This window comes from Rhinatrema bivittatum, chromosome 3 (genome assembly GCF_901001135.1).
Source record: "Rhinatrema bivittatum chromosome 3, aRhiBiv1.1, whole genome shotgun sequence".
NCBI classification, from domain to species: domain Eukaryota; kingdom Metazoa; phylum Chordata; class Amphibia; order Gymnophiona; family Rhinatrematidae; genus Rhinatrema; species Rhinatrema bivittatum.
The window spans coordinates 324,432,369-324,459,486 of record NC_042617.1 but is presented as its reverse complement, the minus strand read 5'-3'; the positions used below and the strand labels follow the sequence as shown (position 1 = coordinate 324,459,486).

The 27,118-nt window shown below is 46.7% G+C and overlaps 1 protein-coding gene across 3 annotated transcripts in view; it reads left to right on the top strand.

Annotated features, from left to right (window-relative positions):
• CEP57L1 (centrosomal protein 57 like 1) overlaps positions 1 to 27,118 on the top strand; it is a 146,873-nt gene that overhangs the window by 57,584 nt on the left and 62,171 nt on the right. For all 3 annotated transcript variants that reach the window (XM_029595298.1, XM_029595300.1, XM_029595297.1), the window contains one exon: positions 18,214 to 18,291. In XM_029595298.1, the coding sequence (XP_029451158.1) occupies positions 18,214 to 18,291 (78 nt within the window). The remainder of the gene's footprint in view (positions 1 to 18,213; positions 18,292 to 27,118) is intronic.

Genomic DNA, 27,118 nt, shown 5'->3' with positions numbered 1-27,118 from the left:
TTCTAGAACTTTGACTTGGCACACTGAGCATGCCCTATACCACAGGTTCACTCCTGGTCCCTCTCCAGTCTCTTTTTCTGCAGAGCTGTAAGCATTGTGGTGAGAGTGAGTTCACTTTGGCTGGTTTTTGACCTGTTGGAAAACTTTTTTTTTCTTGCAGTTTTTTCCCTTGCAGTTTGCAATACCGGGTTCCTCTCAATGCTTTCCCATAATACTCCTAGTCAGGCTTTTGACACTTCTGGTAAGTTTCCTTTCATGGTCAGTTCCCACGAGGCGGCGGTGCTTCGGTACCCACCGGTGATCGATGCCTGCCCTTTTGTTTTGTCTCATCATGGTTTTTTGGCGATGCTCCCAGTGCCAGAGGACCATGTCCATTACGGACCCTTACGAGATGTATCTTCTGCCTGGGGGCATCGCATGACATCTGGGGTTGTCGCTTGTGTGCAACTTGTCGACCCCTTCGGCTCAACAAGATGGAACAGCTCTTTGGGCTGAAGAAGACCAAGCCATCAGAGTCAATGGACCTTGGAGCTGCATCCATGGACACCGTGCCATCGATATCGGCAGGGCGGTCAGTTCAATCTGTGCCACCAGCAGATAGAGGTGCCGTAGACCAGTCATTGTCAGGTTCCTTGTCATTAGATTCAGCACTGGGAAAGGGCAGGGCCAAGCATCAAGAGAAGCCAAAGAAGCATCTGCGCTGGTCCCTGTTGATGCATGATGCTGGGCATGAAGACGCACTGGTTTATGCCGCAATGCCCCTGAAGCGACCCCACATAAAGTAGCATCAGTCCTCCATTGGTATCGGGGATCCACGACTATCTCCACCGGTCCTGATACTAGTCACCAATCGGCCTCACGGGTTTGAAGATCTGACTTTCCCTCTTTCCTTCCAGTCTGTGTTGGCATCTGCAATGTTTGAGGAGGAGCTGGGGCGTGGAGTCCAACTGATGGTGGAATGGGTGCTGCATGGCATTTGTTCTGAGGGACAGACGGTACCAGAGCTGGGACAGTATTGGTGCCCAGCGGGACACTGATGCCTCCCCCTACCGATACGGTGGTCATCACCGGTTCTGCCGAGGAGGAAGCTCTACCGAGGCCTGTTACCCCCTCGTCCAGCTCTGCGGTTGCCTGCACCTCTGGATGAAGGCAAAGTGCCTAGGGCCCTATCCCCTGTAGCATACAGTGAGGATCAGGGTCCCTCTCACCTCTGGGGGCGGGGATGCCTCTGAGAGCTCTGAGGGTCTCCCCTCATACCCTTCTCCAGAAGAGCGAAGGAAGTACCTGCCTGAGTACTTAACCTTTGAAGGGTTTGTGAGGGCAGTGGGGGAAGTCATTCCGTCTCAGTTACTGATGGAGAATGCCAGGCATAAAATGCTTGATCCTCCAGTTCATGGAGCCTCCGAAGGAGATCGTGGTACACGACATCCTTAAGGAGTTGCTGCTGAGGATATGGGAACACCCCCCTCACAGTGCCTCCCGTGAATAAGAATGCTGCCGAGGTTTAACTTGTCCAGAAGGCTCCCTGATTCAGTAAGCAACAGCTGCCTCACTAGTCATAGTGTTTGAATCCGCTCTCGAGAGCCTATAGCGGTCTTCTGCACCCCCAGGGAAGGACCACAGAGCGATAGACACTCTTGGAAGGAAAGTCTTTCAAGGGGCCATGCTTATTGCCTGCATTGCTCCCACATGAGCCAGTATTTGCGGGACATCAGGAAGCAGGTGGCCGAGCAGCTGCCTCAACAGCTGCAGGACACCCTCATGTCGCTGGTGCTTAAGGGCCTGGAGTGCAGAAAAGATGAGGTCCGAGTGATCTACAGTGTTTTCGAGACAGCAACGAGAGTCTCTGCAGCGGGAATCATCGCTCGCAGAATGGCATGGCTATGGACCTCAGATCTCCAACCAGAGGTACAGGAACGACTTGCTGACGTGCCATGTACTGGTGAGGATCTCTACGGAGATAGGGTGAGGGGCGCAATTGCCCAGCTCAGGAACCACCATGAACCCTTCCAACAGCTCTCTGCCAGCATTCCAGATCCGTCCTCTTCTAGGAGGCCTGAAAGAATGGGACACAGGAAGTCCATCCTCTGTCCCCTTGCTCCCATCAACACCATCAGGGCTCCTGTGGCTGTCTCAGGCAGCAGAGAGTTCCCAACCCCCAGCCAGCAACTGTCAACTCCAGGGATGTGGTTTTGACTGGGTGGTAGGGAGTGTACGCCAGTCGCCCGTACCTGGGACATTGGACCCTTTGGCCTGGGGGCAGGCTGCAGTTCTTCACAAACCGGTGGCCTATTCTAACCTCGGACCACTGGGTTGTATCCATAGTCTGTCAAGGGTCCCAATTGAATCTGTTGGGTGTCCCACCCAATTGCTCTCCACGCCCATTTTGAGGGCTGGTAGCACATCAGGAGGTACTACTAACGGAGCTCTCTTAACAGCCAGAGCAGTCTTGCCTGTCCCACCAGGGCAAAGAGGGTGGGGATTCTATTCCAGGAACTTCCTTATTCTAAAGAAAACAGGAGGACTCTGTCCCAAAAAGAAAAATTCAAGATGGCTTCCTTGGGCACCTTGATCCCCCTTTTGCAAAAAGGACTGTCTGCTCCTTCGATCTAAAGGATGCATACACTCACATCGAGATCTTCCCCAGTCGCAGGAAGTATCTTCAATTTGTGGTGGGAAAACAGCACTTCCAGTACCGGGTGTTGCTGTTCGGGCTAGTGTCAGCCCCACGAGTCTTCACAAAATGCCTGATCGTGGTGGCAGTGCACCTCCACAGGCTAGGGGGTGCATGTTTTCCCCTATCTGGATGATTGGCTGGTCAAGAGTTCATCTTAAGCAGGGGCTGTCAGATCCATGTGCCTGACCATCCAGGTGTTGGAGTTGCTAGGATTTATCAACTACCCAAATTCCCCTCTCGGCTCATCACCTCAATAGGACTTCATAGGAGCTCTGCTAGACACAGCTCAAGCCAAGGCCATCCTGCCTCAAAGGCCCTTCACTTTGTCCATCGTGGCATATAGCCGCAACCTTCCATGTCACTCCCTTGGCATGATTACACATACTCAGAGCCAAATCGACCCTGAGGTCGCAGTGGTGCCAGTCCATGCAGAGTATCCAGGACCACATCCAAGTCGCCCATCTCTCCAAGACTTGTTATCCTGGTGGAGGTTACTTTCAATTCTGGTATGGAGGATCTCTTTTCAAAGTCATCCTAATAACGGATGCAGCCACCTGGGCTGGGAAGCTCATGTAGATGGGCTCAGAACCCAGGATCTCTGGTCTGCCCAGGAAAGCTTTGCCGAATCATTTTCCTGGAGCTCCGGGCATTTAGGTACATGATATGGGCTTTCAGAGATCAGCTGTCCAACAAAGTTTGTCTTGATCCAAACTGACAACCAGGTAGCTATGTAGTATGTTAAGCAGAGAGGCACGGGATTGAACATCCTGTGCCAGGCAGCAGTCCAGATCTGATCCTGGGCCCTGTCACACGGGATGGTGCTCAGGGCCATGTACCTGGCTGGGACGGAGAACATGGTAGGGGACAGGCTGAGTGGAGCTTTCAGACCCCACACGTGGTCCTTGGAACAGGTAGCGAATTGGTTCCCTTGTACATACCTGGTTCAGTCCAGACAGTGGGTTGAGCCTCCTGTCCAGCAGATGGAGTCAGAGAAAAACTGAAAGGGTATCCTATATCAGGTCAGAGCCTACCCTCCATCCCTTCAGTATTTCTCTGTCTCCAGCAGATGCAGGCAGCTGAACCTGTGGTTTCCTTTCTTACTCTATTTCTCTTTTCCTGTGAGATTTTCTTCTCATAATTTTCCAAGATCAAGCAAGTATTCCTTATCCTTTTATAAATTAAAAAAAAAAATCCAAATTTTTTTAGCAGAATTTAATTCAAAACTTCTGCTTGGACGGAGGCAGTTCTGTCTCCTCGCTCTTATGGGGACCTAGGGGGCTTGCCCCTTGATTCTTCAGCCTAGGCTCCCCTTCCTGGTGGCCTGCTAGTCTGTTGGGGCGATACTAGTGGTCCAATCACTCCCCCTCTCTGGCTGCCCTGACCCTGGGAAGCTCCATACCTCAGGTAGCTTAGCAGGGAAGCTTCATTCCCCTGCAGTTACTGAAAAAAAAAAAGTATAAACGATAAGCTTATTTTTTTCCCTGCTCTGCTTCAGGGAAGGTAGCAGCAGGGTTCATTCGCCTGCTTTCGCTTACCGGGGCAGTTCAGCTCTGCTGATTTCCTTCTCATGGCGGCTCCCTTCTTTGATCATGCCGCGTTTGTCGGTCTATTTAGCCTGCGGGGAAAGTTAGACTACTGCAATTCTCTTCTTCTAGGTCTTCCGATTTCATCTATAAAACCCTTACAGATGGTACAAAATGCTGCGGCGAGGCTACTCACCAACACCAACAAAAGAGCCCACATCACACCAATCCTGCACTACCTTCACTGGCTTCCTATAAAAGCCAGAATCACCTTCAAGACATTATCAATGATCCACAAGGATATTATGGGCAGCGCCCACCTAAATCTTATCTCGCAACTCCACCTTCACACATCAAAAAAACCTATCAGATATAATTACAAAGGTTCTTTATATGCGCCCCCGATCAAAACTTCACTAAACGAGCACTCTCAACAGCCGGGCCCACCCTCTGGAACTCTTTACCGCCAGATCTTCGACTAGAAACCTGCCATCTAACTTTCAAGAAAAATCTAAAAACGTGGCTCTTCCGGCAAGCCTTTCCGGAATCGCAGGAACACTCTGACACCGGTCAAAGAGCAAAATAACTCAATATAAAGCCCACGACCGCCCATATACCCTCAGGATCCGAACTCGCCCTATCTGGACAGTCCACTTGCTATGAAAGACCCTTTCTTGATACATTAGCTCACTAGTTTTTGCTCTTCCCATGTTTTTGCCCACCAACAGTGACAACAGTCACCTGTATACCCCTACCAGTACATTCCAACCTTACTTACCAATTATTTGTAGTTAGTCTTATCATTTACTCATGTTATTTGACGAATTTGTTATTTACCAATTATTTGTAGTTAGTCTTATCATTTACTCATGTTATTTGACTAATTACTGCCATCTATTTTATATTTAATATTTACCGATATACATTCTTTTGTTCTAAACTCTGTTTAATGTTTAATGTAACACCTTACCCTTGTTTAATGTTCAATACTTAATGTTTAATGTAACGCCCTACCAGCAACAGTTTTGTTCTATGGAAACCGACCTGATTCGATATTTTATATCGAATGTCGGTATATAAAAACCCTAAATAAATAAATAAAGCATATATTCGAAGTCTTGGCCTTGGGAGTCCGGGCGACAATCTGCAGCAGTCTCATGCAGCGGGCAAGCCTCAGGTGGGTTCAACAATTGCTCAGCACCCAGGACCCTCCCGTCTGCAGAGGCAGAACGGATGGAGGCGGCGGTTGCGTATGGGGCTGATGCCCTATATGATTTGCTCCGCGTGCAGGCCCGGGCCATGGTCTCAGCTGTGTCGGCCAGACGTCTCCTCTGGCTGCGCAATTGGTCTGTGGATTCCTCCACCAAGTTGCAGTTGGGCTCACTTCCTTTCAAGGGTAATTGCTTTTTGGTGAGAACCTTGAACAGCTTATTAAATCCCTGGGAGAGAACAAGATTCATAAGCTGCCGGAGGACCGCTCGAAACCGTCTTAAGTCCTTCTTTCCTTCACACTCTCGCTTTAGAGGTCAGCGCCGGTATAATAGGTACTTCCTCTAGATCCCAGTCCTGGTCTCATTCTTTTCGTAGCCGTCGTTCCTTCCGAGATGGTAACCCACAACACTCTGCCACCAAGTCATCTCCTCAATGAGATCCGGCCGGCCCATTCCTCCATTCCAAACTTAGGTGGGCAACTGTCCCGGTTTCTCGAGGAATGGGTCAAAATTACGTCGGATCAGTGGGTTCTGGAGGTGAAAGAGAGAGGTTATGCATTAGTTTGCTCGGGATCTGCCGGATCTTTACATAATCTCTCCTTGCGGCAGTTGGAAGCGGCCAGTGGTCTGTCAGACTCTGTGCAGGCTACAAGAGCTCGGCATCATAGTCCCAGTATTCCAACTACTTCATTGTTCCCAAAAAGGACAGTTCCTTCCGTCCAATCTTAGATCTGAAGAGAGTCAACCGGGCCCTCAAGGTTCCCCATTTTCGGATGGAGACCCTGAGGGTGGTGATAGCGGCGGTTCATGCAGGCGAATGTCTGGCCTCACTCGACTTAACGGAGGCTTACCTGCACATACCGATACGCCATGACCATCAGAAGTTTCTCAGGTTCAAAATTCTGGGACAACACTTCCAGTTCCGGGCTCTCCTGTTCGACCTCGCCACTGCGCCACGCACTTTTACTAAGGTCATGGTGGTGGTGGCGGCAGCCGCACTCCACCTGGAAGGAGTCCTAGTCCATCCTTACCTGGATGATTGGCTCATTCGAGCCAAGTCGGAGGCTCTCTGCAAGTTGGCAGTCGACAGGGTCTTGGCTCTCCTGACCTCTCTTGGGTGGATAGTTAACTTTTCCAAAAGCAATCTTCAGCCCTCCCAGGTTCTGGAATTCCTGGGAGCACGCTTCGACACCTGGGCCGGCAAGGTCTTCCTGCCGGACGCTCGGGTGCTCAAACTTACGGATCAAGTGCGCGGTTTTCTTTCACTCTCGCTACCCATGGCCTGGGATTACCTTCAGGTCCTGGTGTCCATGGCGTCCACTATCGACCTGGTTTCTTGGGCTTTTGCGCATATGCGTCCATTACAGAAAGCTTTGCTGTCCTGCTGGAAGCCAGTGTTGGAACAGTTTCGGACGCCCCTCCCGCTCTCCGGCTCTACCATCGCCGACGTGCAGTGGTGGCTCTCGCTCGCCCACCTCCTGAAGGGGATGCCTCTACAGACTCCTCAGTGGATCATTGTGACGACGGATGCCAGCCTCTCCGGTTGGGGAGCAGTGTGTCAAACTCAGTCTACGCAGGGATCCTGGTCCCCAGTCCAGTCCCGCTGGCACATCAATCGCCTGGAGGCCCGAGCGGTCCGTCTGGCACTCAAGGTCTTTCTCCCTATGATCCGTCGCAAGGCAGTGCGGATACTCTTGGACAGTGCCACCACGGTAGCCTATATCAATTGGCAAGGGGGCACCAGAAGTCGCCTGGTGGCTCTGGAGGCCAGCAAGTTATTCACTTGGGCGGAGCATCACCTGGAGCGCTTCCCACATTGCAGGGAAGGAGAATGTTCAAGCAGACTTCCTCAAGTCGTCAGCGTCTAGCCCCAGGAGAGTGGGAGTTGTCCGGAGCAATGGATCTGATCGCCCGCAGGTGGGGTCCCCCCTACCTAGACCCAGTGGCTACTCTGAGCAATGCCAAAGTCCCCAGATTCTTCAGCCGCAGGAGGGAGCACTGCTCGGAAGGAGTAGACGCCCTGGTTCTTCCCTGGCCTCACGATGTTCTCCTTTATGTGTTTCCCCCGTGGCCTCTGGTGGGAATGGTACTCAGAAGAATAGAACTTCATCTGGGACCTGTAATTCTTGTGGTTCCCGAGTGGCCCCGCAGGCCGTGGTACGTGGATCTGGTGACCCTCACGACGGACGGTTCTCTCCGGCTCGGCCATTTTCCACGCCTTCTTCATCAGGGTCCCGTATTTTTCGATCAGGCGGATCGCTTTTGTCTAGCGGCCTGGCTTTTGAACGGTGGTGACTAAGAAAGAAGGGGTACAAAGATGAAGTTATATCTACACTGATGCGAGCCCGTAAGCCTTCTACCTCTCTCTCTTACGTTCGGGTTTGGAGAGTCTTCGAGAGTCTGTGCTCTGAGTCCGGAGTGCCTGCACGCAAGGCTCCGGTATCCCAGGTCCTCTCCTTTCTACAGAATGGCCTTTCCAAGGGTTTGTCTTTCAACTCCTTACGGGTTCAGGTTTCCGCTCTTGGGTCCCTCTTGGGCAGTATCGATGGTTACGCAGTAGCGTCTCATCCAGATGTCATTCAATTCCTCAAAGGGGCCAAACATTTAAATCCGCCTGTCCGGGCTACTTGCCCCTTGTGGAGCCTTAACTGGGTGCTTCGTGTTCTTTGCGAGGCACCCTTTGAACCCCTCAGATGGGCCACGCTTAAGGATCTAACAAGACAGTTTTCCTTGTTTCTATTTGCTCCGCCAGGAGGGTGTCTGAGCTCCAAGTGTTGTCTTGTAGTGAGCCTTTTCTCTGTTTTTCGGATTCAGGGGGTCTCCCTTAAGATGGTACTGTCGTTCTTACTGAAGGTTGTGTCATCCTTTCACGTCAGTCAGTGGAGCTCCCTGCCTTTTCTCCTGAGGACATTGCAAACACGCCTGGTGGTGACCTGCGACGCCTTGATGTAAAAAGAGTACTACTGCAATATTTACAAGTTACAAACGAGTTTCGAGTCTCTGATCATCTTTTTCTTATGGAGTGGTCTGAATAGGGGAAACAAGGCTTCTAAGGCTACGTTTGCTCGCTGGCTAAAGGAGGCGATTGCGCTGGTGTATATCTGTTGGGGCCTGTCGGTTCCGGAGGGCTTAAAGACCCACTCCTTGCGTTCACAAGCTGCTACTTGGGTGGAGAGTCAGTCTGTCTCTCCGCAGAAAATTTGCAGAGCGGCTACTTGGAAGTCTATGCATACTTTTGCTCGTCATTATCGCCTCGATGTGCAGGTGCCAGTCATTGGCTCCTTCAGAAGGCAGGTGCTTCGAACGGGACTGTCTCTGTCCCAGCCTGTTTAGGGAAGCTTTGGTACATCCCATTGTCTGGACTGATCCAGGTACGTACAGGGAAAGGAAAATTGGTTCTTACCTGCTAATTTTCGTTCCTGTAGTACCACGGATCAGTCCAGACTCCCACCCGTGTACTGTTGCTACATCCGCTCAAAGTTTTTTTTTTTTTTTTTTTTCTTGTTTCTTCACAGCATTTTGGATCTATCTGCTTCCTATCAGAACTTTAAGGCACCGAAAGCATCTACTAGATGGATATGAATATATATGTAAGAGCACTTGTTTAGTGTTTTGAATTGTTCTATTTATTTATTTATTTATATTTAGCATTTGTTTATATACCGAGGTATAGCTGACATTGCCTTCACTCCGGTTTACTTAATAACAACCAGTTACATTTAAATTCATAACCGTATGACAGAGATTGAATCAAAAAACAATAACTTAATAAAATTCAATAAATACAATGAACATTAGATATGAATGTATGCATATCTTGAAGTAGACAGTTGAGTTACTTGTTTTGCTTGATCTTATGCGGGTTATCTTTATCTGCTTTGATAACGTTTATACTGAAGGGATGCAGGGTAGGCTCTGTCCTGATATAGGATACCCTTTGGTTTTCTCTGTCTCCATCTGCTGGACAGGAGGCTCAACCCACTGTCTGGACTGATCTGTGGTACTACAGGAACGAAAATTAGCAGGTAAGAACCAATTTTCCTATATTCCATCTCTGGGGGACCACGGATGTAGATCTATACGTGTCCCTTTGCAACAGGAAGGTGCCTTGGTTATGCTCCCTCTACAGGTCAGACAGCAAACCAGCCTTGGATGCCCTCACCAGACCATTGTCCTGCCAGCATTCTTTCCCAGGCCCCTATTGCACCAAAGTGAATGAGCAGTGCATAGTTTGGACTGCAAGTGAGCCTTAGTCTTCTACCTTGAGCAGACAGAAGCCCATAAACAGTCCACCCAACTTTTTATTTCTTTTGATAGGAATAGATTGGGTGCTGCATTTGCCAAATGGACACTATCCAGTTGGTTAGCAGATTGCATCTCCTTCTGTTATGCCCAGGTGGGACTGCATCTTGAGGGTCATGTCAAGGCTCATTCAGTTAGAGCCATGGCAGTGTTGGTGGCCCACTTGCAAGCAGTTCCCATGGGGGGAGATCTGCAAGACTGCCACGTGGAGTTCTTTCCACACATTCACATCGCCCTATTGTCTGGATAGGGATGGGCGATGTGACAGTAAGTTTGGCCAGTCTGTCCTTGGGTTCTACACCTCAGAGATTCCTAACTCTCCCTGCCTAGGTAGGGCCCGTTGTTTGATTCAGGCTCTGTTACCAACAGTGCTGCCCATGTGCCTTTTGGCACCTGGTTGGGTGTCTTTTGGTCTTCTTTGTGTTGGGGAGCAGCCTGTAGTTAGAGATTCACCCATGTGTGAGGACTACCATCCTGTTTGTCCTCAGAGAAAACAGAGTTGCTTACCTGTAACAGATGTCCTCCAAGGACAGCAAGATGTTAGCCCTCATGAAACCCGCCTGCCACCCGGTGGAGTTGGGTGTCTCCTAATTTTCATTTATATATAATTCTGTTATAAGATTAGAGAGGGACCCCCACATAGTTTAGGGCATGCTGGACATGCTCAGTGTGCCAAGTCAAAGTTCTAGAGACTTTACATAAGTTTTCTGTGTCAGGGCTCCATCTGATGTCACCCATGTGTGAGGACTAATATCCTGCTGTCCTCTGAACACCTGTTACATGTAAGCAAACTCTGCTTTATGGTTTTTAAACTGATAGACATAGTAACATAGAGGATAACAGAAAAGATTATCCAGTCTGCTCAGTTCTGTTCACACTGCTGCTAGGGCTATAGTCTAGCTGCCAGCCATAGAACTTGACCACGTCTAAGATATCTGTTCTTGTCCATGGTCAGTTGTAATTTATATTCAATCATCTTTGGCAGGTGAACATACAAGATCCCCCACCTAATTCAAAACCAGCACCCCACCCTTTCTATGCCTAACCACAAGGCCATGTAATTATCTATATAACTACCAATACTAGCATGGCTGTTTGCCTAAATATCTGCTCCTCCTTAGACTGCCAGACAGACCCAGCTGCATAGATGACTGCTTTTCCACTAGTACTTGTAACCTTTCATGTTATCCTCGCCTTACACCAGTCCAGACACATGGGTTTGGATCAGGATGTGTCCCTAGGGTCTCCAAAAGTGTCCAAGAGCCCCTTACCTCTGGTAAAGCATAGGGCAGTGCAAACAAGTTCCTCGCACCTGGGCTATAATTTAAATCTTAACACACACACGTCCTATCAGGAGATACAAAGGTTCCTTACAATCTGCCACTTGGCACAATCGTATATTTCCAGAGAGCTTATCTCAACTCAGGGAAAATGGTTGGCAAACTGCCTAGATTTGGCACGTATCCCAGAGTTCAAGAAGCCCAACTATGATACATTCTCAAGGATTGAAAGTTTGGAAAATAGAAAAAACAGTGGCTTTTCTTTTAAAACTGAATTAACTTACTCACCAGGCTGATACTACAACTAATATAAGCTTTTATTTTAAATAAAATATAAGTACATAACATAATAGTCTTATATCTGAATAGCAAGGCTAAGCTAGGCATGGATGAGGTAGGACTTAGTGTTCCAACATATTTAGTTCATAAGTTTCTAGATAAAGAATGGCATGAATTACATGAGTATTGTTATACATTTCTTGGAAAATGGCATTCTCAGTTGTTGGGAATTCAAGATTTCTGAGATGACTCTCAATTTGAGTACTGGGTGCCTTCCATGTGAATCAATCCATGGAGTTGCCTGGTTTTCAGATTGGTCTCTAGATTCATCATCTGGTAGAGACCTTCACCTGTTGGATGTTCGCCGGGTCTTGATCAGTTATTTAAGTCACTAATTAATTTCAAAAGTTAGACCATCTTTTTGTGTTTGGGGATCCGAAGAAAGGTGAGAAGGCGTCAAAGGCAGCCTTGGCTTGCTGGTTGAAGAAGACCATTTGTTCATCCTACATTCTGGCGGGTTTAAAAGCACATTCTACTAGAGCACAGGTGACTTCCTGGGTGGAGTGTCAGCTGGTATCGCCTGAAGAAATATGTACGGCCTCAGACTGGTCCTCTATGCATATCTTTACAAGACATTACTGTCTGGATGTATGGGCACTGGAGAGCGCGGTTTTTGGGGAAAGCATTCTGTGAGCAGGTCTTTTGGGTTCCTGCCCAGTGTAGTGAGGCTTTGGTACATCCCACTTGTCTGGACTGATCTGGATATGTTCAAGAAAGGAAAATTGGGTCTTACCTGCTAAATTTCGTTCCTGTAATACCACAGATCAGTCCAGAGGCCCGCCCTGATAGAACTGCTCAAAGACTGACTTGCCTGGTACTTAGTCACTGTATATAAGAAGTTTCTAAGGGATATTCCTTATTCATTTGAATGTTATGGGCTAAGGTCCGTAACTGGGGTTCCAGGTTCAGAGGAATCCAACCCTTGAGTTTGTTTTCTGGTTCGCTCTTATGAGTATTCCTTTTTTTTATAAGTTTGTCTATTGTATCTTGGCTTGGGTATCAATACTGAGGAGCTGCAGGTGGCACACTTGCTGTATAGCAGTGCCTCGAAGTTTTGTTCTCTGCCTCCATGTGCTGGTGGGCGTGCATAACCCACTGGTCTGGACTGATCTGTGATATTACAGGAACGAAAAGTAGCAGGTAAGAACCAATTTTCCTTTCTGTTTCTAAGATAAGACTTGATGTGTAAGATTTTTTCCTCGTGTAATAAATCAGCATATTCTTTTAAAGAATCTCTTGTCTGATTTCTGAGTATGATGGGTTAAACTTATGACATGGGGTTCTAAGAGAGATAGTAATCAGTAAGGGAACTCCTTATTAACAATTCACTCGCCTAGAGCTACCTAAAAGTGAGAACCCAAGACAGGTTATCTTTCCCTACTAGCAGATGGAGACACAGGATACACCTCTTTCTGTGACATCACTGGTTACCATAGTACAGCTCCAGCACAAAGCCAGCATTGTCTCTCTCAAGCAGATGGCAAGAGGTACTGGTCTGATGCAGCAGAACTTGACTTCTAGACATTGGACTTGGCCCAGCCTGGTGGAGAATTTTTTGGGCAGTTCTGCATTTGTCACCCTTTCCCGCTTTGACAGTGAACTACAGGTTAGTCTTCTGATACTTAACAGTTAAGCAAGCTCTGTGAAATGCTCCAAGAACCAGAAGGGGGTTTGATAGAGCTTAGAGGATGGCAGCTCTTCTTTGCTTGGCTCTGGAGGAGCTTCTTTTTAAAGTTGCCTTCCTCCTCTCATCCTCTGTCACGTGTCTCTGGTTAATTAAAGCTAAAAATAGAGAGGTGTGGAAGTCAGCTGCTTCTGCTGAAGCAAAGTGGGGGCAGCATCTTTGAACCGTGTAGGAGTAGGACCTGCCTGCAAGACAGTATCCTCCTCGTCATCTGACCTGCGGATTCCCTGCTTCTTACTGCATATAATAGAGTGCAGCTTCTTCGTGGCTGGCTGCTACTGTCCTGGCTTCGTCTGATACATTAATTCTTTGGAGGAACCCACAAAGGTGCCCAAGTTTGGCACCACAAGTTTTTACTGCTTGCAGTGGCAGTTGAGTTCAGCGCTGGTGACTGTTTTATTTCCTTTTCAGCGATGGCTGTTTCGGCAGGATCAGCCACCATTCTTCTTGTAACCTGCAGGTTATTTCCAACCATTTCTCATCCTGAGCTGAAGCCTTAAAACCTGGTGGGGGAACCTGTGTAGAAGCTGTGCTAGCACCCTCCCTTTTCTAGGGGATTTGTCCCCAGAAATTTTTGTTTACTTACAAATTCCCATCTGGAAGCATCAGTGTAGGTTCCTCAGTTTTCTGCATCCTGAGGAAGTACTGTCATTTCAAAGTGCTTCCATTTTGGTCTTGACATGGCTCAGAGAACATTTTCAAGGTATTGGTAGGGATAATAAATCAGCCATACTTCAACATTTGATTAGTAGGGCCAGTTCCATCAAAAAGGCCTTCAAGGTGTCCAAGATACGGATCTGTTTGACAGAGCATCAAAGCTGCATCAATAACCAAGATAAGGCTCCCACTGTCCAACATTGTATAGAATATTCCCACAAATTTGAAGATTTCAAGTGGATTATCCTTGAGCACGTTCCTCTTTCCAGACGTGGTGGCGATAGGATATCTGTACTCAATATAAAAGAGAATCAATGGATCTTTCGATTAAAGTCTGAGAACACGATGAATTAAATGAGTGGAATGGTATTCTTTGATTTAAATGCCATGGTATATCCCAGCGTACAAGAGGGCCGCACTACACGTCATTTCCCATATTTGGTATGATTTTCCTTCTAGCTTTCATTGCTGTAACTTCCTTGCATTAGGCGGCCCTTTTCCAAAATGGCCACCATATGAAACATCATTAACCTTATTTGGTATGACTACCCCCGTCATATCTGGTTGTCAATCTTCCCAGTCAATGGGGTTCCCTTTAAAAAACGGCATCTTTTTCAAAGTCCATTGTCAATTTCGGGAAGGAATGTTGACAGGTAGCTTGAGGCACCAAAAAGTGAGTACCACATCTTTCAACATAAAAGAACAATCTGAAATAATTTTGACTTGTTTTCCTGACTTATGATTTCCTGACAGTAAATTGACAGCACTTTTTTCAAATAGTAAGTGTTCCACCTCTCGTAGCCATGTTATCTTACAAGCTGAATGCTGTTATGAAAGGCTTTTATATTATCTTTTTTGCACAGACATATCCATTGCAGCTTCCAGCCTTGGGTTCCCTGAAGAAGTAAAAAGTTACTTCGAAACATTGCAGTGTCGGAAGGTTCAAGCATCGCTGCATTGTCACAACTCACTCAGATAAGTGGGAAGATTCAAGCATTACTGTATTGTCGACAATCCATTCAAAGATTAGTGCATGTTATATAGCCCCTACTACCCCAAAAAAAGGGGAATATATCAATCATCAAAGCGCTCATACGAACACTTAAGAACGTGACCTATGATTATAAAGCCCCAGTGCTCGTAAAGGCTTACACAAATAAGCCACCAGTTGCAAGGGTGCTGTATGATGATCACTCACCACATATAACAAGAGCCTGTTCTCATAGCGGAATATTTTTATTTTGTCTTGAATCTAGGTTTTCCTGCTATTTTTCGGGTATCATCAATTTAGTTTTGATAAAAGCAAAAGAAGCAGCTTTTAAGAAATATAAAGGATCCCAAAAAGTGGAACACAGGATTATCTGACGAAACTCATGGAGATGAAAAAAGTAATCAAGAAAGCAAAAAGTCAGGCAGAAGAGAGGATTGCCAAGGAGATAAAGCGAGGTGACAAAACATTTTTCAGATACATCAGAGAAAGGAGAAAGGTCATAGTGGTATAGTGAAATTGAAAGGTGATGAGGATCAATGGGTGGAGAGAGTAAGAATTAGCAGAAATATTAAATACTTCAATTCAGTGTTCACTAAGGAAGACCCTGGAGAAGGACAGTCACTTGTTATCAAGACTGTAGAAGGGGGTGGAGTAGACAAAACTCCATTTACAGAAAGTGGACAAAGCCATAGGGCCTGATGAGGTTCACCCCTGAATACTGAGGGAACTCAGAGATAAGCTGACAGGTCCACTGTGTGACCTGTTCAATAGATCCCTGGAAAAGTGTCTAGTGATTGGAGAAGAGCGGTGGTGGTCCTGCTTCACAAGAGTGGGAGCAGAAAAGAGGCTGGAAACTACAGGCCGGTTAGCATTACCTTGGTGGTGAGAAAATTAAGGGAGACTCTGCTGAAAGAAAGGATAGTGAACTATCTACAATCCGGTGGGTTGCTCAATCAGAAGCAGCATGGATTCACCAGGGGAAGGTCGTGTCAGACAAATCTAATTGATTTCTTTGATTGGGTGACTAGAGAACTGGATCAGGGAAGAGCGCTCGATGTAATTTACTTGGATTTTAGCAAAGCTTTTGATACAGTCCCACATAGAAGACTCATAAAGTGAGAAGCTTGGGAATCATCTCCAAGGTGATGGCGTGGATTACAAACTGGTTGATGGATAGAAGACAACAGGTGATGGTAAATAGAACCTACTCTGAAGAGATAATGGTGTTAAGTGGCGTACCACAGGGATCGGTGTTGGGACCGGTTCTGTTCATCTTCGTGAGCGACATTGTGGAAGGGATAGAAGGTAAAGTTTGTCTATTTGCGGATGATACTAAAATCTGCAACAGAGTGGACATGCCGGAAGGAGTAGAGAGAATGAGATGGGATTTAAGGAAGCTGGAAGAGTGGTCGAAGATATGGCAGCTGGGATTCAATGCCAAGAAGTGCAGTGTCATGCATTCGAGGTATAGTAATCTGAAAGAACTATATGTGTTGAGGGGTGAAGGGTTGATGTTCATGGAACAGGAGAGAGACCTTGGGGTGTTATTGTAGAACGACCTGAAGTTGACAAAGCAATTTGACACGGCAAAAGCCAAAGCCAGAAGAATGCTAGGCTGTATATAGAGAGGAATATCTAGTAAGAAAAGGGAAGTCATAACCCACTTGTTCAGGTCCTTGGTGATGCCTCATCTGGAGTACTGTTCAGTTCTGGAGACTGTATCTCAAAGGAGACACAGGATGGAGGAGGTCCAGAGAAGGGTGACCAAAATGGTGGGTGGTCTCCATCAAATGACTTATGAGGAGAGGTTGAAGAACCTGACTATACCCTGGAGGAGGAGGAGGAGCAGGGGTGATATGATACAGACCTTCAGATACTTGAAAGGATTTAATGATGCATGGTCATCAACAAATCTTTCCATTGGAAACAATTTGGTAGAACTAGGGGTCACGATTTGAAACTCCAGGGAAGGAGACTTAGAACCAATGTCAGGAAATATTTCTTCATGGAGAGAGGGTGGTGGATGCCTGGAATGCCCTTCTGGAGGAAGTGGTGAAGACTAAAACTGTGAAGGATTTCAAGGGGGATTAGGATAAATACTGTGGATCCTTAAAGGCTAGAGGATAGGAATAAATAAAGCTTGGGAGTAACCTGCATGGACCGGTAGTTACTATCTTGAGAAGCTTGCTGGGCAGACTAGATGGACCATTTTGGTCTTTTTCTGCCATCATTACTATGTTAATATATATGTTACTATCCCATGCTACTAATGCAGGTAATAGCAGTGGCTATTTTCTAAGTCAACTTGATTAATAGCAGGTAATGGACTTCTCCAAGAATATATCCAAACCTTTTTTTTAAACCCAGCTACAGTAACTGCACTAACCACATCCCCTGGCAATAAATTCCAGAGTTTAATTGGGCGGTGAGTGAGAATTTTCTCAGATTAGTTTTAAATGTGCTGCATGCTAACTTCATGGAGTGCTCCCTAGTCCTTCTATTATCCGAAAGAGTAAATGACCAAGTCACATTTACCCGTTCTAGACCTCTCATGATTTTAAAGACCTCTATCATATCCCCCTCAGCTGTCTCTTCTCCAAGCTGAACAGCCCTAACCTCTTTAGTCTTTCTTCATAGGGGAGCAGTTCCATCCCCCTTATCATTTTGGTCTCCCTTCTCTGTACCTTCTCCATCGCAACTATCTTTCTTGAGATACGGTGACCAGAATTGTACACAGTATTCAAGGTACAGTCTCAACATAGAGCGACAGAGGCATTATGACGTCCTTTTTTATTCACCATTCCCTTCCTAATAATTCCTAAGATTCTGTTTGCTTATGGAGTTACTGCTAAGGATATGGGAAAACTCCCTCTCAGTTGCTGTCAGTAAGAAGTTGGACATTCCTTGTTGCTCACTGCAAGGGGTAAGAAATGGCTTTCCCCAAATCTACCTGGTGGCTAATGATTTATGGACTTCCCCTCCAGGAACTTGTTCAAACCCTTTTTAAACTCCACAATTCTAGATGCCTTGACCATGTTCTCTGATAGATTTTGTAACTTACTTGATTTAAAGCATGTAATAGTTATAGGCTAACGTTTTGCAGTTCTTGAAGTTCTTTGTGTTATGTTTGTTTTGTTTCATTTGAGCTTTTGTTTTGATTATGAATGTTTTTAAGTGGAAACAGCTTAGAATTGTAGATAGTGTATAGATGTTTTAATAAATTGTGCATTGAGGAAAAAAAACACCACTCCAATTTGTTCTAAGTCTGCTGTTAAATGGTGTCCCCTAGTCCTAGTATTTGAAAGGGTAAATAGCCATTTCCTATTTACCTATTCCATCTACTCCAGATTTTATCTGCCATAATCCCTGTCTTCTCTTCTAGAAGCTGGAGAACCCTTTCATATCTGTTAGCTGCCAGTGACGATACAATGTGGTGACCTCTGATTTCTCATTAAAATGGACTTACAAATCCTAGTGAAGGACAGTCTTCACCAATGTACTTTAAGACTTTTTAAGCAACTTGTAACAGGCTTCTAAATTTTCTTTTAGAACAAGATCAGCCAACTGACAGAAAAACTCACTGAAGAGGAGCAACTGCGGAAGCTAATAGAGAACAAAGCTGCCAAGGTAGGATCCCAAAATCTGGGCCATTCTTTCCTATGTCCCCTTCCCCACTCTCCATGCTCTTAAGAATCTTCTTTACACCTTTACGTGGACTAAAATTGAGTTTTAAATAGTCCCTATGATAATCATTCATGCAGGTTACCCCCATGCCTTTTGTTAAGGATAGTAACTGCTGCTCTATGCATATTATCCCCATGCCTTTTGATAAGGATAGTAATTGCTGCTCTATTCAGGTTACACCCCCCCCCCCCCCTCCCCATGCCTTCTGTTAAGGATAGTAACTGCCTCTCTGTGCACATTATCTCCTTCCCTTGTACATACCTAGATCAGTCCAGACTCCTGGGTTTATTCATTCCTGCCAGCAGATGGAGACAGAGAAAGTTTCACTGACACTGCTTCATAATCCCTGGTGCCACCTGCAGTTCCTCAGTATTGACCTGTCTCCAGGGGTGTTTGGGTCCTGGTGGATCCATCCCTGTTTGGTTGAGGAGGACAAGCTGGAGGTTGGTGACCTTTTTTGTATGCTCACTCCTTTAATCCATGGCGTGTAAATCTGGTGGTCCAGATCCTCCTCTTCATGAAGCTGTTCAGGCAGCTGTAGGCTCAGGGTGGCTGGTATCTTTTTTTTTTTTTTTCTTCATCAGCTTGCCTTAATTTCTGGTTTTAGTCTCTCCTTATTTCTTTCTGCTGAACCTGAGCTGGACAGCTCCATGTTCTTTGCAGAGGAGAGGCTGACCAGAGTTTTAAAATTTTAAGAAAAAAAAAAGGTAAGGCTGTCTCACAGGTGTCTCTCTCCCTCCGGTCCCTGTTTGTAGCTGTGTGCAGGCTCCATTTTTTTGCACGCGTTGGCTCGGGGCTTGGCAGGGGGCTCTTCTCGCCGGTTTCAGCATGGTTTGTAGCTCTGTTTGCCGCGCATGTGGTGCAGGATCGACGCGGCTCAGCCGCTTTAGTTTGTGCAGCCTGCATTTTGGTGGGGGAGAGGGTCCATCGGAGGCTCCAGCGACTGCGAGAGGCAGGAACCATCGTTCAGGCTCTCCCCCGAGGGTTTCTGTAAAGCGCCGATGTGCGGACTGCAGCAAGCCTCCGATGCGGGAACGGGCATTTTGGCTCTCCTGGCAGTGCGGTCTGTTCATACAGGCAATGGGGGAGATTTGCCTCCGCATCTTTCTCTGGCCCACCTGATCACGGTAGAAGAGGGGGGGGGGGGGGGGGGGCTTGGTCCTTTTCTGCTGATTTTGTTTTCCTGCTGCATGAGGCATATTTAGCTCATCAGGCAGGTTTGGATAGCCAGTCTCACTCTCTAGGGGGTCAGAGAGGCACTCCAGGGCCTTGAGCAATCCTGACGGAACCCTCTCTTGGGACAGCGTTTGCAGTGTCCTGGTTTTGCTGAGGCAGACTGGATGACTCAGTTGGGTCTCAGGGGAACCTTGGGATGCAGGAAGTCTTGTCGCAGTATAGGCTATTTATTCAGATGACTGATTATCTCATGGAGATGATTTAGATAATCTTCCAGTCTTGGAGGGTGATGACCCTACAGTGCTCCTCTTGTTCCGGAAGAAAGGAGTTAGGCCCTTTGATTCCTTAGGTTTTGGAAGATCTAGGGCTGAAACTCCCACAGGATGACTCAGATATGGAAGGTGCAGATCTGGTTCTGGATGGGCTTCGGGCTTCCCCACGAGCTTTTCCCTGTCATAAGTGGGTGAAAAAGATGGTGGATCGAGAATGGGGAGTGCCCGACTCTGGCTTGAGAAGGGGAAGGGCGATGGCTAAGCTCTATCCCTTACCAGAACAGAAGTTGGAGCTCTTTTCCCTTCTAAAGGTGGATGCTGTTTCGGCGGTCACAAAGAAGACTACTATCCCTGTTGCAGGTTTTGCGGCATAGAAGTAAGTTCAAGACTGGAAGTTGGAAATTCAGCTCAAAAGGATTTTTTAGGTATCGGCCCTTGACTCTGTGGGTGGCTATCTGCTCCATCTTCATGCAAAGGGCTTCCCTGTGCTGGGTTCAACAGCTTCAGGACAGGCAGGCAAATTTGGGTGTTGAAGCAAATAAGGCAGAGTGCTTGGAGGCATCGGTTGTTTACGTGGCGGATGTCTTGTATGATTTAGCCAGAACTTCCTCCCGTATTGTGGGCTCCGCAGTTTCAGCCAGGCGGTTATTGTGGTTACGCAACTTGGCGGATGTTGCGTCTAAGTCTCATTTAGGCTCTCTGCTTTTTAAGGGCATCTCTTGTTTGGTGAGGATATGGAGCACTTGATGAAGGACCTGGGTGAGAATAAGATGCATAGGTTGCCTGAGGATAAGCCTAAGGGTAAGATTGTGTTTTCGGGATATTAGGAGGTCGTGTAAGGTGAGAGGAGCCCCAGCCTCACAAAAGCAGTTCTCTTCTCGAGGTCAGTCCTGTGGGCCGTCCTTTCGAGGCAGAGGAAGCTCTGAATGGCCATTGACCAATAATGGGGATGCTGGAGCCAAATCCTCACAATGAGGCGAGGCTGGTACACTCCACTGTTCCTTTTATAGGGGGTCGTCTAGCACAATTTTATGGAGAATGGACCAAGATCAAGCGTAATAAGAGACTGTTATGCATTAGAATTTTCTTGGCCCATTTGTGACTTGTTTCTAGTTTCCCCCTGCGGGTCATTGGAAAAGCATTGGGCAGTCCAGGGGACATTAGGCAGGTTATGGGCCTTAGGAGCGGTGGTGCCCGTTCTGCAGAGAGAACGAGGCAGAGGTCGTTATTCCGTCTACTTAATATTTCTAAAGAAAGAAGGCGCTTTTCACCCCATTCTGGATTTAAACCTGGTAAATGTGATGCTAAAGCTCCCGAGGTTTCGGATGGATACTCTGCAGTTGGTAATCGCAGCGGTGCGCAAGGATTAGTTCCTGGCTTCTTTGGATCTGATGGAGATCTATCTACATATCCCCATTCATCCGAATCACCAGCGATTCCTGAGGTTCATGGTACTGGGTCAGCATTTCCAGTTTCAGGCTCTCCCATTTGGGCTGGCCATGATGCCCCGCATGTTATCCCAGGACAAGCAGGATGATAGTCCTCACATATGGGTGACATCGATGGAGCCCTCTCACGGAAAACTTCTGTCAAAGTTTCTAGAAACTTTTGGCTGGCACACTGAGCCCACTGAGCATGCCAGCATGCCATGATCCCTGCAGCCACAGGGGTCTCCCTTCAGTCTCTTTTTTTTTTTTTTTCCGCGCTGCTTTTAGCCTCGCGTTGAAGGAGCTCTGTGAGATCTTCTAACTGATTTTCCTCACGGAATGTTACTTCTAATAATAAGAATTCTGTCACAAAATCTTCCTCTCAGGTCTCCCTTCGACATCCCGTTTGGTGAGTACTCTTTGGATTCTTTTTACGTTGATTCCAGATACTCTTTTTCACTGTCCGTGAGCCATCGACCGTTACCCAGCCTGAAAGTTTCAATAATGGCCAACAGGCTTTAAAAAAAATGGCCAAATTGGCCCCGGACAATGTTGATTACAGACCCACATGAGATTTGTGTTCTCTGCCTGGGATCAGGCCATGATGTCCACGCATGTTCCACCTGCGCCCAGATGACACCGAAGGGCAGGCGTGCCCGACTGGATAAAATGGAGGAACTTTTCAAAAAGATCACTCCATCATCATCTTTGGCATCGTCATTGAAGATAATGCCTCCCTCTGTTGAAAAACATAGAGGTAAAAAGGTTGATGACCGTCCGTCACCGACCCCATCTGGATTTTCTATAGCGTCCTCTTCGGTCTCCAGCAAAGATCATCGAGAAATCGCCATCGGCACCATTCAGATTCCGTTCCTTCGGAGCCATTTGTGTCCTCATCGGCTTCGAGGGATCTCAAACCGATGAAAAAGCAGGTCCAGGTACAAGAGCTACCATGCCTCTCTGTATCTGAGGCACAGGGGCGCTCTCCACCGGTGACACTGTCAGAGGCTGTGCCACCACACTCTGCTGTGGAAGTGCCAGCAGCGCCAGTCTTACTTTCTTCTGTGACAGAGGACCCAGTCCCAGTTTCCAGAGAAGAAGTGACTTCAATGATTCAGCAGGCAGTCACCGAAGCTTGGCAAAATTTCAAACTTCCATCGACACTGATGCCACCATCGGCACCAATACCGGAGCCGACCATATTTGCTCCTCTCCTGACAAAGATCGATGCCTTACTCTGTGCTCTTCCAGCACCGGCACAGATACCATTGGGTTTCCCGATGCCTCCATCAGCGCCATCCATACCAAAGCAGTTACCGACTGTTCCAGTAATACCTATACCAGGCTCATCCGAAGATGACTCTCACACTCCAGGACCATCATGCTTAGAAAACCCCGCTTTCCATCGAAGCCCTCAGTGCCATTCCCGGGTCCATAGATGCCCTTACTGCCTGGTCCATCAGGGGATTCCGCCCATTGGTTCCCATCGATGCTATCTATACCTTTCGGTTCCCCGTCTCTTTTCTTCCTCCAATGATGCCAAAACAGATTCCAACACAACCATCTATTCTGCATCGATGAGAAAAACATCCTCTTCCACAGGATCCCTTACATCATTCTGGATCCCATTTCCAGCCTCAGCTCCATCCTTGGGAGGATGTTAATACTGACACTGATACTGATGACCTCTCATCTGAACCTTCTCCAAAGAAGGAAATCCCCACCAGAGGACCTATCTTTCCAACATTTCATAAAGGAAATGGCTGATACCATCCCCTTTGAATTGCTGGCTGAAGAGGATACCAACATAGTACACTTGAAGTACTACAGTTTGTAGATGCATCAAAAGAGGTCATGGCGATACCCATCCACTAAGTCCTTTTAGAGCTTCAGCATTGCCTATGGGAGCATCCTGTTCTGTGCCCGCTGTCAATAGGAGAACGGACATGCAACATACCTGGTTCAACATACACCAGGTTTTCAATAACCACAGTTGCCACATCATTCATTTGTTGATGAATATGCCCAGAAAAAAGCAAGGAAGCAGAAGCCACATTCATCTGTTCCTCCAAGAAAGGAACATAGATTTCTAGATTCTATAGGGAGGAAAGTATTCCAAGGATCCATGCTTGTGTCCTGTATAGCTGCATATCAGTTATATAGGACACAGTATCAAAGGAACGTATGGAAACAAGTACAAGATATAGCTGATACCCTCCCACAACAAGTAGCACTCAACGCTCTTATTGTCAAAGGGCTAGAATCAGAGAAACATGAAGTAAGGGCTGCATATGATTCTTTTGAAACAGTGGCCCATCTATCAGCTACAGGTATTTGTGCATGTAGATGGGGTTGGCTGAAGGCCTCAGATCTCATGTACAGGAGACAACCTCTTCGGAGAGAAAATCCAAGCTACTGTCTCTTTAAGCAAAGATTATCACGAGACACTCCGCCAGCTGTCTAAGCTGCCATCAGACCAACCATCCTCAATATGTAAACCTGCAAGACGTGACACTGAAAGGCCCTTCTATTGGCCTCATAGGTACTATCCGCCTACTTCTTCTACATGCCCTTTCAGTCAATCCCAGAGAGGACATCCACATCAACCAAAGTAGGCTTAAACTCAGCCACCCCCACAAACAGGACCAGCATCTGTTTTTTGAAATCCATACCAGAGAACAGCAGCCTTTTCAACAACCCCCAACCTGCCTGTCGGAGGTCGGCTCCACTACTTCCAACACCAATGGAGCCTCATCACCACGGATCAGTGGGTGTTAGTTATCCTGAACAGGGGGTGCCATTTAAAATTTCAAAAGCTACCCCCGTTGTCTCCACCCATTCCTCTGTGGTCGCATAGCATCGTAACATCTCAACTACAATCAGAATTCTCTACCCTATTGACTACCAGGGCTATCGCAACCGTTCCTCAGTCTCAATACGGCAGGGGGTTCTACTCTCATTATTTTCTAATTCCAAAGAAAACAGGCAGTCTTCGACCCATCCTAGACCTCCACAATCACAACAAATTTCTTAAAAAAAAAATAAAATTCTGTATGGTTTCCCTGGGAACCATTCTTCCCCTATTGCAATGAGGGGATTGGCTCTGTTCTCTGGATCTTTAAGAAGCTTATGCTCACATTCCCATTTCCCCACAACATCGAAAGTATCTACGATTTGTAGTGGGAAAGACATTTCCAATACAGAGTTCTTCCGTTCAGACTGGCCTCAGCACCTCGGCTGTTCGCAAAATGCCTGGCAGTTGTGGCGGCACATATAAGAAAAAACAGCATTCATGTTTTTCCCTACCTAGACTGGCTCATCAGGAATCCATCCAAACAAGGAGCTCTGGCTGCCTTACGGAACACCATATCTCTTTTGCATTCCCTGGGGTTTCTAATCAATTATCAGAAATCACATTTGAACCCATCTCAACTTCTTACTTTCATCGGAGCAGACCTAGACACCACAGCCGCAAAAGCTTTTCTTCCAAGCGACTGTGCAAACAATCTAGCGAATCTTGCAAACTCCTTGAGCACCCGTAACTTCACCTCTGCTCATCAATTCCTGACTTTACTAGGCCACATGGCGTCCACAGTCCATGTAACACCTATGGCAAAGCTAGCCATGAGGATGACTCAATGGACCCTGAAGTCTCAATGGCTGCAAGCCTTTCGGCCTATGTCGACCTTGATTCAAGTCAACAACCAGTTGCGTCTTTCACTTCAATGGTAGACAAACCAATCGGCTTTGTGGACCGGATTACCGTTCCAACAGCCGACTCCTCAAGTAACTCTAACCACAGATGCATCCAACTTGGGATGGAGAGCCCACGTCAACTACCTTCAGACTCAAGGTACATGGATCCTGCTCGAAAAAAATTGTCAAATCTTTTTAGAACTTCGAGCGATAAGATATGCCCTTTATGCCTTCAAGGACTGCCTCTCACACAAGACTGTATTGATACAGACAACACAGTCGCAATGTGGTACATAAACAAACAAGGAGGCACAGGCTCCTATCTCCTGTGTCAAGAAGCAGTACAGATTTGGGCCTGGGCCCTAGCACACTCCATGAGTCTCGGGGCCACTTACCTCGCAGGCATACAAAATGTCCTAGCGGACAGTCTCAGTCGCCGTTTCCACCCACACGAATGGTCTCTGGATCCCTGTGTAGCGAGCAAAATATTTCAACGCTGAGGTCGCCCAACCATCGACCTTTTTGCGTCTAGGATGAACCACAAAGTGGAAAAGTTTTGCTCCCTCCATAGCCATCAACAAATGTTCCCCAGGGACGCCTTTGCTCGCCCCTGGAACACAGGGCTTCTATACGCGTATCCTCCGATTCCGCTCATAGCCAAGACTCTCGTGAAGCTACAACAGGACAGAGGGTCAATGATTCTCAAAACCCCGTACTGGCCTCGGCAAGAATGGTTTCCCATACTTCTCGATCTTTCGATCAGAGAGCCAGTTCGCCTGGGCACAGCGCCCATTCTCATAAATCAGAATCATGGCAGGTTACGCCATGCGAGCCTACAAGCTCTTGTCTTAACAGCTTGGATGTTGAAAGCTTGATCCATCTGTTATGGACATAATTTTGCCACATTGGCAGTATTTAAAACCTGATGGCTTGGGAGCCATCACTGCCAGAAAAATTGTGATCAAAAAATATTCGAAAATATCACAAAATGTGAGACGAGGAGGTAGAGAGAAAAAGCCTTGCTTGCTATTGGCTCGCGGAAAAAGAGACTGAGGAGGAAAAAATGCACAGAGTTAAAAACTGTGAGGAGACAAAACAAGGAATAGCTGAAAGTCCTTCAGAAATCTCTTTAATTGCTTGATATTAATAGATTTCTGGGGCATGCAATTAATAGAGATTTCTGAAGGACTTTCGACTTTTCCTTGTTTTGTCTCCTCACGGCTTTGTTAGACCGTCTTCCTCAGTTAACTCACTACCTGGGAGAAACTCCGCCTACTCCGGTTGCGTCGACGCTCCCAGACAGCATGGCTAATTCAGCCTGCTATCAAATGGAAAGAGAAGTGGTCATTCAGAGCGCTGAAGTCAACAGGCTTTTTGCTAGCTAAGGCAATCTTAGCTACCATAATAGCTGCAAAGGAAAACTGGCTGAGCGTTTTGAAGTGAGAAATTATTGGCAAGGTATTTTCTACGGAGATTATCATGTTAGAAAGGTATTCTCTACATTTAGTACTAACTTTCAAATTGTTTGTGTATGGTGGTCTTATTTTCCCAGCTTCCATGCAAAGCACTCTAAAGTTAGGAGCCCAGAGTGAAATTTTCCAAGGGATTTACGTAGGCAGAAAATATTTTGCTCATGTACTGCAGCTTTCTGAAAATTGCCCATCTTAACTTTGGATCTAGATGTAGGATATACATTTTTTTTAAATAAAATAGTTGCCCTTATTTTCTTTTTATTTTGCCCACTGCTCCTCCTCCTCCTTCCCCCTAGATTTTCCTATCCTTCTAATGAATAGGCATGTGCAGAGGCAACATTTTTATTTTGGTTTTATTTCATAGGTTACCTCCATTCACTTCATTAGTTTCAAAGGGAAAATAAACACTTTTTTTCTGTTTCCCATTAAAGTCAATAGGGAAAGCAATGCAGCCTATTTTGAGCTTCAAAATTGGGGTTTTCTAATCCATTCTAATGAAATTTATGGGTAGACAACATTAGAAGGGGGAAGAACTCCAAGGCACCAAGACTGTGGCAAAGTGGCATGAATAGCCTAAGGAACTTTAAAGTGGAAAAAGGGTACCAGCAGTGACAGGAGCTCTCCAAGGCACCATTAGAGCAAAGCAACATTGAGTATTGAGCACCCCAAGGCTTCAAAAGAGGGCACTAATAACAGTGGCATGAACCCCCAAAGACTGCATGAGGGG